This window comes from Alexandromys fortis, unplaced genomic scaffold (genome assembly GCF_014885135.2).
Source record: "Alexandromys fortis isolate MF-2015 unplaced genomic scaffold, M_Fortis_MF-2015_v1.1 scaffold_58, whole genome shotgun sequence".
Classification (NCBI taxonomy): Eukaryota; Metazoa; Chordata; class Mammalia; order Rodentia; family Cricetidae; genus Alexandromys; species Alexandromys fortis.
In genome coordinates this window covers 2,848,106-2,863,108 of record NW_026067940.1, presented here as the reverse complement: position 1 = coordinate 2,863,108, position 15,003 = coordinate 2,848,106, and the positions used below count along the sequence as shown (strand labels likewise).

The 15,003-nt window shown below is 52.7% G+C and overlaps 1 protein-coding gene across 1 annotated transcript in view; it reads right to left on the bottom strand.

Annotated features, from left to right (window-relative positions):
• The window catches only part of Igfn1 (immunoglobulin like and fibronectin type III domain containing 1), a 40,168-nt gene that overhangs the window by 9,040 nt on the left and 16,125 nt on the right, over window positions 1-15,003 (bottom strand). The window contains exons 8-20 of the mRNA XM_050147598.1: window positions 14,272-14,316; window positions 14,041-14,086; window positions 13,292-13,469; window positions 12,297-12,410; window positions 10,729-10,897; window positions 9,300-9,572; window positions 8,496-8,545; window positions 3,878-3,992; window positions 3,266-3,390; window positions 2,518-2,659; window positions 1,885-2,184; window positions 985-1,284; window positions 304-477 (exon numbers count right to left, since the gene is read on the bottom strand). Of these exons, the coding sequence (XP_050003555.1) occupies window positions 304-477; window positions 985-1,284; window positions 1,885-2,184; window positions 2,518-2,659; window positions 3,266-3,390; window positions 3,878-3,992; window positions 8,496-8,545; window positions 9,300-9,572; window positions 10,729-10,897; window positions 12,297-12,410; window positions 13,292-13,469; window positions 14,041-14,086; window positions 14,272-14,316 (2,031 nt within the window). The remainder of the gene's footprint in view (window positions 1-303; window positions 478-984; window positions 1,285-1,884; window positions 2,185-2,517; window positions 2,660-3,265; window positions 3,391-3,877; window positions 3,993-8,495; window positions 8,546-9,299; window positions 9,573-10,728; window positions 10,898-12,296; window positions 12,411-13,291; window positions 13,470-14,040; window positions 14,087-14,271; window positions 14,317-15,003) is intronic.

Below are 15,003 nucleotides of genomic sequence, written 5' to 3'. Positions count from 1 at the left end.
CAAGCTCAGCTCTGTTGAGAGACTTCTCTGGATGATCCTCTGGGGTTTGGGGGTGGGATGTTCAGTAGCATCCTTGGTCTCTTCATACAAGTTGTCAGGACTATGTATTCTCCACCCAACTGTGACTATCATAGTTAGCTCTAGACATTGCTAAATGTCCCCTGTGGAGACAAAACCACCCTAGCTGAAAAGCAACTGCGTTAAACTGATCTGCACCAGCAATGCAGAGGGATCCCGTCTGGAACCAGGAGGGGCTTTAAGGCAACTTGGGGTCAGTGAGAAGAGGCCCCCAGGTCATCTCACCTGCCACAGGCTGCTCGTTCACAGTCATCCAGGTGTTGCTCCCCTTCTTGCGTTTCTCAACCAGGTAACCCAAGATGTGGGCACTGCCGGGGCCCCGCGGTGCCACCCATGTTAGAGTGATGCTCTGGCTGGAGGCCGACAAGATGTCTGGGGCAGACGGGGGCGCTGGCAGAGCTGAAGGCAGAGGATGCCAATGAGCAAAGATTGAGGCAAGCACCAGCCCATGGAAGGTCGTAGTGCTGGAGAAGGCATGGGGAGTCTGGTGGTACAGCCACTCTCCAGGAGTTCCAGTGCTGAGCCAGCTTTCCCTAGGACTCCGTTCTGGCTGCTCCGGGACAGAGATGATGAAACAGAGCATGCTCTCTGGCCTTGGAGTCTAGAGCCACTTAAGAGATTCCTAACCTCACCCACTGATAGCTTGTTCCAGTACAGGGGCGTGTGATAGAGATGTTGGCCAATATGCAGTCCTGGGGGGCGGGGGTGGCTGTGTGTCTCAATTTGAAAGAGCCCTAAAAGGCTACTAGATCCCAAAATCAGCTGTAGTAAAGAGTATCCACTGTGCTCTACGAAGGCCTCAAGCCCTCCCGCCCCCAAGCACAACTGGCAACCCCTCAGCCTGTATTCTGGGCACAGTAGAGAGGGCAAGGGAGTCCTCTGTCCAAGTGCCACATGGTCTCTCACCCTCAGGAGCCACCAACACCTCCTCAGATTCCAGGGCATCCCCAGCTCCTTCTGAGGTCACAGTCCGTACACGGAAGGCATACTTCCTGCCCTGCTCCACGCTGGTGTCGGTGAAGCTGGTACTGTCCGGTGGGAGTTCGCCCACCTTCAGCCAAGTGCTCCTTCCAGCCTGTCGCTTCTCCACCACGTAGTGTTGTATGGCTTGGCCCCCGTCATCCTTTGGGGGCCGCCAGCAGAGACAGACGCCTGCTCTGTGGCAATCCTGTACCTCCAGGGGTCCCTGCGGGCGCTGAGGCTTGTCTGAGGACCCATGGAGAGGAAGAGAAGGAAAAAGGAGTCAGAGAAACTGGGGGGGGGGAATGTTACTAACCCCTCCTTGGTGGATAAGTCTGCAAAGGGGTGGACTTCCCAGAATATGCATGGTTTCTGACATAGCCAGAGGCAGAGGTCAGGAGCCAGTTCACGAGGAGGTTCCAAATGTCTCACGGTGTCCCTGGTCTCTATTTCCCCAGTCCTGCCCTAGGAGATACCATGGAACCTCCCACCTGTACCCAGCCCCATTCAGTGAGCAGCACAGGCTCTTGCTTAGTACTCTGTTATAGGCGATCCAACTTTACTGGTACAAGTTGGAGGCCACTATTCCACCGAGCATCTTCCCTGGAACTTGGAATATGAGAGGCTCAACAAGGTGCTCCACCAACCTGGCACTGGCTTATCTAAACTCTTCTTCCTGGGCCATCTGGGGACAGCAATGTAAGCAAGCCGAGGTTTGAATCTTAACTACCATGCAACTGAGGGTCAGGATAGCAGAGCCCATCCCCAGGCCTGCACCAAGTATCAGGGAGGGCCTAGGACCACAGAGCCCTGGGCCCTCAGATGGAGAACAGGCAGGGTTAGCACCTATAACTTGCAGGGTGAACTCAGCCTGCACGCAGCCTCCCTCGCTGCTCAGTGTCACGCTGTACAGACCACTGTCCTTCCGGCTCGCACTGGGGAGGCACAGTCGCGTGTAGCCATCCCCCAGAGCCACCTGGACGCCCCTGCAGTTGCTGCCCACCACCTCGTCCCCGTCCTTCCTCCACACAGCCCGAACAGGGAGGTGGCTCTGGAAGGGAATCTTCACAACCACTGGCTTCCCAGCCTTGAACACCAGGGGCTCTCTCAGTGTCTCTGTCACATCTGGGGCAATGGTGGGGGGATCTGGAAAAAAAAACAGAACAAAAGAATCAGAGAAAACCAAGCCCTGGGACCCTGGGAATCTCGGAAAGAGCCCAGAGAAGGAATTCCCTACCCCACCTCATGAGGACTAGCAAAGGGAATGGGCTGTCTGCAGCAGGAGGGACCAGGGTCAGACCTCACCAAGAACTTCCTGGTAAAGAAGGAGATAAGATATTGGGTTGGGAAAGACTTGGGTTGGCTTCATTTAAAAAAAAATCTGAGGATATTGGAGACAAGTCACAAATTCTGGGCTTCCACAGAGGGTCATTTTCAGCTGATGCAGAGACTATGGGACAGGGAAGGGCTGGGCCTCACCCTGCACAGCCAGGCTGGCCTCAGTGTGCTGGCTGCCGGCCACAAACGTGTATCTCCCAGCCTGGGTCCCCTCCACGTGGGTGAGGATCAGCCTGTGTGTGAGCCCATCTTGTTCAAACACGACCCCATCGCCGGCAGGGAGCTGGAGACAAGGATCACCATGGAGATAGCCGCTCCCACCCTGTCCAGTTTGCTCCTAACAGCTGCCCTGGGAACTAAATGATCACCACCACTTGCTGCTGTGCCTCGCACCCCCTCTAACTCTCCAGAGCACCTTTTGAGATCAGTGCTGTTAGAAGTTCCATTTTATAGCTGAGGAACTCGTCCAAGGTCACATAACCCATAACAGCGAGCAGGGATCAGGGGTCAGAGTTCACTGACATCACTGTGCCGTGCTGGCGGGGCAGAGAGGCTACTCTGGGAGACCAGTGAGCCCAGCTGGTCAGGATGAGACGATGCACTTGTGCAAGGCCTTCAAGGGTGTGTGGAATTCATGAGAGGGGCATTTGGGCTGGGGGGAGGCCAGCAGGGGCTGGGTCAAGGCTGGAACAAGTAACACATTTATAATGTGTTTATTTTGAACACACCACACTCCAGCTGTTTAAACACCTCTCAGAGTAGAAATGTTAGTAATTGAAGAGTGAAAACCCTGCCTAGTCTCTTCCTTCTGCGTCTCTGCTCTGCCACGCTCCTCGCCCCCACCCACATTAGTTAGGAAAGAAAAGATGGAGGGATGAGGTGTCAGTACCTTGACTCCATCCTTGAACCAGGTGCCAGGTCCCAGGTCACTAGTGAGGGTACAGGAAAGTACAGCAGCTTCCCCCAGCTGCACCTCCGTATCAACTAGACCCTGAGAGAAGTGGTCCATGGAGCCTGGAGAGACACAAAGTCCCCAAAGTCCAGCCTCTTGCGCCCTGGCCTGCATTGAATTCTGGAAGGCCTCCATGGTCCTGCCCACGGGGCTCAGCCCGAACCAGTGCCCAGTCTCCTGTTTTCCCCAGTACCTGGGCTGATGCTGATGCAGGGATAATTGTAAAGTAGATGAAGAGCGTCTCCCACCCCCGGGTCCCACAGACAGGAATTTTGAGTCACAGAGGCAGGCAATCCTCTGGGACTTTGGACAAAGGGTTCCAAGATTAACCAGCCCAGAGGACCTTTGAGTTTCACACGACTTGAATTCCTTTTGCATGGGGAAGGAAAGGAGAGACTGCTGTCTGAATTTGCAAGGGGTTCTAGAAAATGGAGACAGTGGTAGGGACGAGTTCCTGTGCTGAAGGTAGAAATGGCACATGGGAAGCCCAGTACCAAGGACCTTGCCCTCTGGCTCCACCCTAAGAGAATCACCAGCTGGGGTACCTACCTCGGGCCTCTGTAGAAGAGCCAGGGCCAGGCTTGTATCTGGATCTGGGGCTCTGGGTAGCGTCTTGTCGCTGGCCACAGACATCCGACCTGCCCTCTTGGGTATCTCTCCTGCTGCCAAGATGCCTGTGGGGGTCTGGCTTCCCATCTTCACTCCAAGCTTCTCCCAGAGATCCTCTGTCCTCAATGCTAGTCCAATGCCCCAGGCCTCTGGCCCTCTCTATAGCCCCTCTCTTGGCTGATTCAACTTCAGTTCCAAACTGAGCCTGATACCTGCTTCCGCAGAGACCAGACCTCCTGCCTAACCCACCAGGGCCTTTCTCCCCATGCCCATCATACTTCTTTGAGGCCCTGGATCCTGGGACTTCACCAGTCTTAGCCTCCCAGGACCCCCATTCCTGGAGGGACCCTCGTCCATCTCCCTGTCCTGTTGCTAATTGACAACCTGACTCCTGGATTCCTCCTGATACACTTCTGAAGTCCCTTCTGCCTAGTGGACTATCCAGTTCATCCTGGGGCCCCTGGGGTATTGAAATGACACCATCTCCACCCATAGCAGAATTCCTTCCGCCTAGGACACTTGAGTCCTCTGTCCAACCAACCCTGCCCCTTCTATAACCCGAGCCTCTGCTCTCCAAAGAGCACGGACCTTCACATTCAGCAGCAGCCTCCTGGCCTGTTGCGTATCCCCTGCCTTTAGAGATTCCTTGTTCCTCCTGGGTTTGCCTGGAAATTGTGTAATTCTCCCCCAGTGAGCTAGAAGTCCCGAAGCTGCCTTGAACCTGGTCTTCCCAGCCTGGAGCCCGAATGTGGCCCTCATCTTGCCCACTGTCAGGTCCCAACATTGACTTGGTCTCTCTCCCAGGAGCAGAGCTGTTATCTATCACCTGACCTGGCCCTGACAAGCCCCGAGAACTGGTTCCCCTCCTCCTGCTTTTCAGGGAGTCTCCACATCCCTGAGGTGTCGCTTCTCCCTGGCCAGCAACTCTACACCCGCCTGTTGTCCCCAAACCTAATTTACTGAAGTCTGAATCATTTCCTGACTCCAGAGCAGCTACCTCGGACCCACCCTCACCCCCCACTGTCCCTCCACCTCTCCTAGGAGTCCCCACAGCTCCTGCTTGGTCTACAGATCCTCCCTCCTCACTGGGAGTACCACTGTTTCTAGGAGACCCTGGAAACACAGAACCATCTTTCCATTCCCTGATACTTGATTTCCCCATAGAACCAAGAGCACCCAAGTCTTCAGGGATTCCTGAGTGTTCACAACCCCCAAGACTGTTCTTGATACTCTGCCCACCTGAAAAGATATGTGACCTCCCTGGTGTCCCTAGCTTCCCATGGCCCATAGAGCTGCCCCTGTGTGCGATGCCACCTGTAGTATCCAGCACCCCAGTCACCCCAGTCACCCCAGAGCCTACCCCAGGCCTTGTTTCATCTGCAAGCCCCATCCCTCTGCCCTTTTCTGCTTCATTCTTGGAGCTTGTGCCTACCTCTGCTGCTACCCCGAATCCTGACCCAAGACCCATGGATTCACATTCTCTGGGTGCAGCCAGTGGCCCTGGCCCTCCCTGCCTTTCTGAACCATCTGCATAGTGCATTTTACTCTCTGATCTCATCTTCCCAGGCCCCACTGAGCTTTCGCTATAGCCAACCTCATTCTTGGATTCCGTTCTTCCTGTTTCCCTCAAACCATCCTTTAAATCTGCTTCATTCCTTGACAAAATCTCTCCAGAATGTTCTGAACCACCTCGATAACTGGCCGAGTCCCTTGATGAAATAATTTCAGAAACTCCTAAACCATTCTTGTGACCTGCTATACTCCTGAGTTCCCTGACCCTATGACCCTGGAAGTCATCCTTATAACCTGCCTCACTCCCTGACCCCGCAACTCCAGAACACCCAATATCATTCCTATAATCTACCTGGCACCCTGATCCCACGGCCCCAGAGCCCCCGGCTGCATTTTTATAACTGGCCCCACCTGCTGGTTCCATTCCTCTGAGGCCTTCTGAGCCATCTCTAAATACTGCCTCACCATCTAGCCTTGCTTTCCCAGGACCAAGACCCTTTGACCCTGTTCTCTCAGAACCAAGACCCCTTGACCCATCTCCATAAGCTATTCTGTCCCCAGGCCCCCAAGGCTCTGGAATACCCAATCCATCCCTGTAACCAAATGCACTGCCAGGTACGTGAGCCCAGTGGCCTTCAGAGCCAGCCTCAGCCTGAGGAGATAGTGCCTCAGGATGCCTGGCTTTGTCCAAATTTCCAGACCCAGCTCCAGAGATCCTGGCACCAAGGAACCTGATCCTTTCCCCATCTCCTTCCTTGCCTCCTCTCCCCAGAGATCCTGGTTCCATGGGTAATGGAATCCCAGTGCCATCTTCAAAGTCTCCTTCTCTAGATGCCCCCAGGACTTTGAAGCCCTCATAAACTCCAGGGTGACCCCAAGAATGTATTCTTCCAGAGTTCCCTGATTCTTCTTCTGTGTGTCTGTCCCCAACGTTTCCCACTGTCCCAGGGGCCTTCACACCATCTCTGTCCAGAGATCCCACTGTCCCAGGGGCCTTCACACCATCTCTGCCCAGAGATCCCACTGTCCAAGGGGCCTTCACACCACCTCCACCTAGAGACCCCACGGTCCCGGGAAATTTCACACAATCTCCGCCCACAGATCCCACCATCCCAGGACTCCCTAAGTCACCATCCAAGCAGTGTTCTCTACCAGGGCCTGCTTGACTCTGACCTTGAAATATGTCCCAGTGCTGAGCTCCACAAAGGCCACCAGACTCATTTCTGAGGCTGGCATCTCTCCCAGACATCTTTCCTACAGGACCACACTGATCTTTGTTTCCAGACCACAGTCCCCTAGACACCCCAGAATTGTGCCTGTGAGTACCCCATTCCCCAGGCTCTGTCTCCTCTGGTGTCTCACAGGTAGCTCTGCAATCAATGCCAAGGCCAGCTCCTGTTCTGTCTAGCACGCCTGAACCATCACGATAAGCAGCTCCATTTCTAGAACCCATGCCTTCAGAGCACCTGGAACCATCCTCGTACCTAGACTCCGCCCACCGTGGACCGCCTAAGCCCCCCTTGCAGTCTATCCCTCCTCTGGACCCCTTTTCTCTGGATCTCTCTGACCCATTCCAGAAATCTGGTTTGGCTCCTACTGCCCCTGGGTCTCCTAATCCTTCCATGTCTCCCATTGTTCCCCCAGAGCCCTGGACACCCAAGCCTGGAGATGTAACAAGCCTGTGGCTTCTGGCATCTACCTTCTGACTAGACACCATCAGTCCAGCTACTTGGGAATCACCCATGCTTCTTTCCTTCCCACCAGACCCCAACACTCCGGACCCAAAGTAGGCCCCAGTTCTTCTGAGATTAGACCACGTGTCACCCTGAGGACCCACTTTTTCACACTTGGTTCTGTCTGGATCCCCTGCTTCCCTCTGACCCACCGTCCAGTCCTGAGGAAACTGGAGATTTCTGGAGCTTTCCTCCATCCTGCCCAAGGCTCCAGCTGTGCCTTGACCATCCCTTCCCTGGAGCTCTTGGAGGCCACCTCTCCAGTCCCTGGGATCTTCTAGACCCTCGGGGACAGTTTCATAGCCTCTCTCCACAAAACCATGACCACCTGCCCCTTGCAAAGAGCCCTCAGCCTTGGCCTCACCACTCCTGCACCCCGGAAGTTTCCTGCCTCCAGATAGTGATGGTTTCTGGGTGTCATTGCCAGCTGATATCTGTCTTAGACACCCCCCTGCCTCCCTATACACCTCAGCTTCTCCAGGGCTGGTATCTCCACCTGCCTGAATGCCCCAGCACTCACGGTCCATGCCTACCTCAGGGCTGTGACCTTTTCCTCTAGGAAACTCAGGGTCGCAAGAACTTCCTGGCCTACTTCTGCTTCTCACGTCCCCCAGGCAGGCCCCACTAGTCCATCCTGCCTCTGCTCCTCTCTCCCTGCTCAGGTAATCCCTTCCTTCCATCTCATCCATCTGATCACCCCACATTTTTGTCCCTTCCTTTTTCAGTGGAAACCCCTCAGCATCAGAGTGGGATCCCCACAACACCTTCTGGCCTGCCCCAGCTCCCACGTGAGGGTCACGGAGCTGTCCCTGGCCATGGCTGTCCAGCTCACTGCCGGAGCCCTCTCTGGGCTTGCTTCCTTCTCTGTTGCTCTCAAGCCTCCCATCCTGAGGGTGACTGGAGCCGGCCTCCCAACCTCCTGCTGTCCCCCAACTGCTATTCTCATTGTCACTACTGTCGTGATCTTGTTGTCTTTCCACAAAGCCCACACCCAACTCTGTGTCCCCTCCCCTTTCAGGGGGGCGACCACCACAGTCTCCCTCTCTGTGGGACTGACTGTCCCCAGGAAAAGCGACCCTGCCTGGGTCTCTTTCCAGCAAGCCTTTTGTGTTCTGGCCAGGGCCCCAGGCTGAATTAGCTAATCCTTCACCTCCCACCAAAGAACAGCCCTGCTTGTCAAAGGCACCCCTATCTGGGCCTGCTGTGAGCTGTGCCCCACTAGTCTCCTTGAGGGAGCCCAGCTCTCTGCTTTGCCCTCCCTTGTCACTGATGCCCTCAGAGTCTTCTGCTTCTGAGACCAGAGCGTCTGGAGTTTGCAGTCGGTGGTCAGTATCTGTGGTCTGTGGGCCTTTATCCTTCCCACCTTTGGTGAGGTGTTAGTTACACAGAGGTCATTAGCCCATAGAGAGACAAGAGAAAAGGCCTTGTTAAATGAGGTCCTTGTCTAATATGACCGCTTTGCCTAGTCCCCACCCTCCCCAGTGGAGAAGCTGCCCATGGGAAGAAAAGACAAGGCTGCCCCAGCACCTTGATAGATAGCATCCTTCCACCTCCTCCCCCAGGCCTGTTACCTGCAGCCCACCCCATCCTGCCACATGGGTCCCGTGGTTTTGACACATATGCCAAGCTGTCAACTTTGCGGGCTGTTGTGGGTTTTAGAAGACCCGCTTGTCCTACCCTCTCCCTCACCTATGCCAATACACAGTCTCCTGGGGTCGTTGCTCCTCCCTCACCTATGCCAATACACAGTCTCCTGGGGTCGTTGCTCCCAGGTGACAATGCTTAGGGGGACTAGGGTTTCTCCTGGTCCAGGAGCTTCTCATCCACATCACAACAAGATCACTGTCACAAGCACTATCCCGTGACCTGGAGGTCATCCTGTATCTGAGGCCCCAGGGTAACCCTAAAAGATCTAATAGCAAACACACAGCTGGGTTTGGCTGGCCAGGGAGAGGCTGTGTTGTACTAGATCAAGAGTTAATCAAAGGAGCTTTCCTCATTCTCTCTGAGTGAGAGAAACATGCAGAAGCAAATGATAAAGCAGAGGAAATCTCCTGTCCGCAGTCTGAGACCTTGTCTTGGCCGAGGCTGGGGAATTCAGAAGTGTGGCCACTCACCTTCAACCACCAGCCAGGCGCTGGAAGCGTGGAGTCCTGTGTTCAACGAGTAGAGGCCCATATCTGAGCAACTGGCCCCCTTCACAACCAGCCGGTGGATTAGCCCATCAGGGGACACAGAGACTTCATATCTGTCACTGAGCCTCAGTGTTCGGTGCTGGAAATGCCAGGCAGCACTGGGACATGGATTGGAGAGTGTGCATTCAAAGACAGCATCACCCTGTTCTTCACAGCGGGCCTCTGCCAACGGGACCACCACTCTTGGGGGAATTGCTGCCATGGAAACAGGAAGGGGGCATCAGCTTTGCAACCTGACACAGGGAGGTTTGAGCACCAGGGCTAGCAATTAAGAAATCTAGTTCACACCAGTTTGTCACCTTGGCTGGGTTACTCCCTTACCCCAGCTTCTGCAACCGCCACCAGATCCTTACTGAAGGCTTCAGTATGCCCATACACGCATAAAACATGACACTGTAATCATATTATGATAACTGGGTGATCTTAAATTCCCTTCTTACAAACGAGGAGACTGATGCTTATGGAATGTGCCGATCTAGGTTATTCACTGATATACTATTATCCATTGATAATCCCAGCTACTGGAGACGCTGTGGCAGAAGCACTACCCAGTTCAAGGCCAGTCTGCAACATAGGGGGTTTGTGACCAGCCTGGACCGCTTTGGAGAGATCCTGTCTCAAAATAGAATGAAGAGCTGAGGGACTGGCATTTGCCTAGAATGAGCTAGGCCCAAAAATGAAAAAAATGACTTGTCCCATCCTAAGAGTCGGGCACTTCACGCCCATGCTCTTCTGCCCATGGCACATTGTAACTGGGCTTTTGAAGCCCATCCTAGCATCCCAGGCCTGCTGGGTGCCCTTTTCTTGTTCTCCATCCTTGGTTCAGCTCTGTTCTTTATGACCTGCCCAAAGCTTCCTCCTCTGGCCTCCCCTTATCCTTCCAAGAGGCTCCTGGTTGTGTGCTCTATAAAGGAAGCAGACCCAGGTCCTTGTGGGCACAGGACAGAGTTCAAGGAGGGGCACTCCCAGGTGGAACAGGAACACAAGAAGCAGGAATGGAAACAACCTGAGCTGCACAGGCCCGGCGAGCCCCGGTGGAAATCCTTGCTTGGGAGTTGTGGGAAAGGAGGACAGAAGGAGTGATACTATCACAAAAGGCCATGACCTGGGTCTGGTTTGAAAATATTCGGTAGTGACAGAAGGTCTGAGGGAAATATGTCATGTATGCCTGTATCCCTGACCCATTCTGTAGAGCCCCGCTGGATACCAAAACAGACACATCTGAGTGCATCCTCCTCCTAGTTGCCCTTGCAAGGCAGCCACGTCACATGTACCCCCGCCCCCCCTCCAGAGCACCAGTATGGGCCTTCTCCTCTCCTCTATGCAAGCTTCTGTGGCAAAGAATACTCACTGCTGGCCTCTAGCTCTGTGGAGAAGACCACAGCATCCTCCACCATGACCTGGTAAAGGCCAGCATCCTCGGGCCGCAGGTCCTGGATCTGGAAGTGGTAGCGTTTCCCCAGTCGTCTCAGACAGTGCTTGGTCTGGTTATCGAAGCCATAGGGAATCATCTCACCATCCTGTCAGAGGTCAGAAAGGATGGTTCCATGTCTCCATAGGTCCAAAGGTCCTCCTAGCCTAGCCTAACTCTGGCGAGCTGCCATCTGTTTCCTCTACTGGTCAGGGTCAAAGACAACATGATCCATAAAAGATAAGTGGGTTGCAGGATCTGGGCACAGAGCAGAGCCTGGCTGTGGAGGCATGGGTCATGAAGTAGGTGGAAGTGTATGTTCTAAGAATCCTCTTTCCGTGGGTGGATGCGGAGACATCTGAGATTGCTGGTCCAAATTGTGCTGGGAAGGGGGTTGCTTTACAGCCCTGTGTGTTAGCGGGAGAGCTGACCCTATGACCTGGGACCAGTTCTTTCATTCACCAAGGGGAATGTTTGGAAAATGTCTTCAGGGCTGCACAAAACATAGTCATTTATACATGTGTTCATCCTTGCTTAGCCATACGTATATTTTCTACTTGCTTAGAATTGACAATAGCTAACACTTATCATATGCCTGCTGTGTGCCAGGCACTATTTTGGGTACTTGAGACATTCTAATAAAAAGAACAAAGATTCCTGCCCTGGGGAGCTAGCTATAACCCATGGGAGAGAAAGACAAATAATAATCACCGTAAATAAGTAAGTGCTTTGTATATGGGAAAAAAACAGAACTAAGAGAACAAAGCAAGCTAAGAGGGTAAGGGGCTCAGAAGCACCAGGAAGGAGCTGGGAACACAGCAGAAACACTTAGGGGGGTGAGGGAAACTAACCACATGGATGTCAGAGGTGAGCTCGCTAGGCACGGGGGCGGCTACAGAGAAGAAACAGGGACAAGGCCAAGGAGCAGGACCAGGGCAGCAGGGAAGAGAGACAGGTGGGAGGAGCGAGGTTGCAGGCCAGCCAAAGGTGCACAGTGTCATTTGGGCATTGTGGTATTCTATGAGACAGCTCTTCTGACCCCTTACTTTGTGGATGAGGACACTGAAGCTCAGGAAAGATGTGTAGTCTGAGGTGTAAGCGAATGTGAGTGTTACAGCCCTGGAGCTGCAAAGGTATCCTGACTTATGAGAAAGCCAGGCTATCCCTAGAGCCGCAATAGGACAGCCCTGGAGGGGAAGTATTCTGACTAGTCAGGATCCATGGTGAGTTTGGCTGCAGAAGGACCATAGGCATTGCATCCCCCAATCCTACATACCTGTACTGGCTTCTCTGTCTTTACCCTGCTCTGCATTAGACACTGTATAGATTGACAGGCCTGGCTCAAGGAGAGGTAAGAGGTGTCTGGAGACTGTCCAACACAGAGTGTGACCTAACTCCAACCAGAAACCCCACGGGTGAGTGCTTACCCCTTGGTGTTCTAGGTGGTTTTATGGGATCCATCATTTCCCTCCCAGGACTCACAGCCCCAACAGGTCCTCTAGCCTCACCTTATACAGGTAAATCTTGCTTCCAAAGTCCTTGAGATCCAGCTCCAGGTCAAACGTGGCAACCCCTTCCTTGGTGACCCTGATGTGTCTCAAGTTGGCAATGGCGTGGACATACTAGAGGACAGACAAACCTATGAGGGGGGGCTCCAAAGCAGTCTCTTTGGGGCACTACAAATCTCTGCAGGTCTTGTCTCAGCCCTGGTCTACAAAATGGCCCTGAAGAGCAGGAATTTATTGGTTCTCAATTGAGGATACTTAGACCCTCAAGGAAGAAAATTCAAAGATAAAAGGTAAGGTGAGGAAGGAAATCAGGAGAGGACTCTGGGTATCCATCCATCTTGTTCACCTGCTGATAGACTTTAGGTGGCCATCACTAGGCAAAGCCATGTGCTAGGCTCTGAGTTGATACAGGTAAGAAGGATTGAAAGAAAAGTTGAGATCCTAGTTGAGAGGCTGAAGAAGCCACCTTCAAAATGCTACATAAAGAACAATTAAAATAAGCTGTTTTCCAACGCCAGAAGGAAATAACAGACTTATGTCAAGTTAGACACAAGAAGGAACTTCCTGTGTAGTTTATAAGATACTGGAATCAAAGTGTTAGAGTCCTCAAGAAATAAGGCCCCAAGTCTGGCAATAATAATAATGAAGACAGCGGTGACGGGGCATTCATTAGAATCTTACTATGTGTTAGGCACGAGGCTAATTGATATAAGCACATTCTCTCATTTATCTTCTCAACCCTACAAGGTAGATTTTGCTATAAACACTATTATACATACCAGTAAATAAAGATAACAAAGCCCTAACTTTTCTAAAGTCCAGAGTGTAGTAAGTATCAGGCCCTGGTATCAAAGCCAGATCTAGCTTAGAAGGCTGGATCCTTAGCAGTGGGACTAGATTGTCTATCATCCTGAGTTTCCAAAGCCCTCTCCTGGTGTGTGAAGGTCCTCCAGGCCTTGTGTTCTGGGCAGGAGGTGGGAGCAGGGTCAGAATACCTGTGTCATTCTGTCTTCCTGTTCCTTCTTCATCTCTTGCAGTTTGCGCAGCATGCCGCGGAAGTCGACGATGCCGTACTGCATACAGATCTTTTCATAGTCCTTACGGTCTGCAGTCATGAGCAGTTGCCACACCTGCGCAGACTCCGTCTTTTTATCAGGGGCTGGAGGTGGGGTCCTGGGGATCAAGGCTGGTGCGTCAGAAGCTAGAGGAGTCCCAGGTATTGACCAGCTGACCCTGGCAATCTGGGTGGTCTAGGGAAGCTGCCCTGTGTGTACTTGAAGAGCCAGCACAGAGGCTGAAATCTCTGGGGTAGATCATGATCTCAATGGAAGGACCTAGACATTGGATAAGGCAAGCCTTACCCTGTGGCTTCAGCTTATAGGAGACTCTGGGCTCCTAACAACTGGTGGTGTTGATTTCTGAGTAGGATGTCTTTGGGTGGCAGTGAGGTTAGGATTGAATTGTTCTACTGCTTTAGCTCTTTTTTTTTTTAAATCACTTTTCATGCAGGACCTTCCATTTGCAAAGGGGACTGAGGGAAAAGAATATTGACTCAAGGGTACAAAGCTTTAAAGTGGCCAGATCCAGGACGCCCAGATCTGTGCTCTTCAGGCCCCCCTTCCACTAGTGGCAGTCTGGCTCCTTTCTTTTATCAGAAGTGGAGGGTGAACTTAGTTTGCTTATGGAAGGAGCTGAGGTGGGTACCCTGTGAGCTTCCAAATCCTCCAGGCATTCCAAGACCCACCTCTTTTTCAGCATCTTCCGAAAGTCTATCAGCTCTTGCTTGAGGTCTAGAAAATAAGGAATACGTCTTGAGTTCCAGGTAGGGTCCAAAGCAAGGCTATGTGGTTTAGGGCTGGTGATCTGAGATTTTATTTTTCCATAAATCGTTAATGCCCACAAGGTGTGTGTGGTTATACCAGATGGGGAGCAGCATGCAAAAGCCACAGGGGAGTGTTCTGACCAATCTACGTACCCTCCTGAGGTTCCTTTTGCCTTTTTCGGTTCTTCCGAAAACCCACTGGACCATCCAAGGAGGAGAGGAGAAAGATGGTGTGCACAGACAGGGGGAAAAGCAAGACACTTGGATGGTCTCTCTGGGAAATGAGCCAAGTCCCAAAGCCCTGGCTCCCACCTGTTCTGTCCTTTAAGACACAACATCTCAGCAGAAGGGAGAGATGAGAGTGAGGGTCTGCCATGTGCTTTGATACCTCAAAGCTTCACTGGGAGCATCATTGGGCAAGGCGGAAACTCACATGTCTACAGGGAAGTGGCAGGGATACGGGAAGTGGCCACTGGCAACCACAGCAAATTCACGGGCATCCAAAGAGCATCTGAGAGTTGCCAGTTCAGATGATGGGACCCGAACTGCCAAACACATCAGACTCTGCTTTTTGACTAATCCCTTGGCCATTCGTAATCCTCTTCTTTGCCACCTGCTTCCAAAGGAAGGTCTGGGGAAACTCAACATGCTTTCCTCATGCAAATAACAGTTACCACATGACATAGTTCTAGACGATGACATGTACACCAATGCTCCTAGTTTTTTGAGTCTGGAGCTTTTGCTTCCTTGAGGAGAGAGGCAAGTATCCTTGCCCCCACCCCTTTCCTTCTCTTCCTATTCAAGTTGGATTAAATTTGGATCTGCAGTGCTCAGTCAGCCTGCTAAGGATGCAGAGCAGTGAGACAAAAAGAGTCTGCTCTCCTA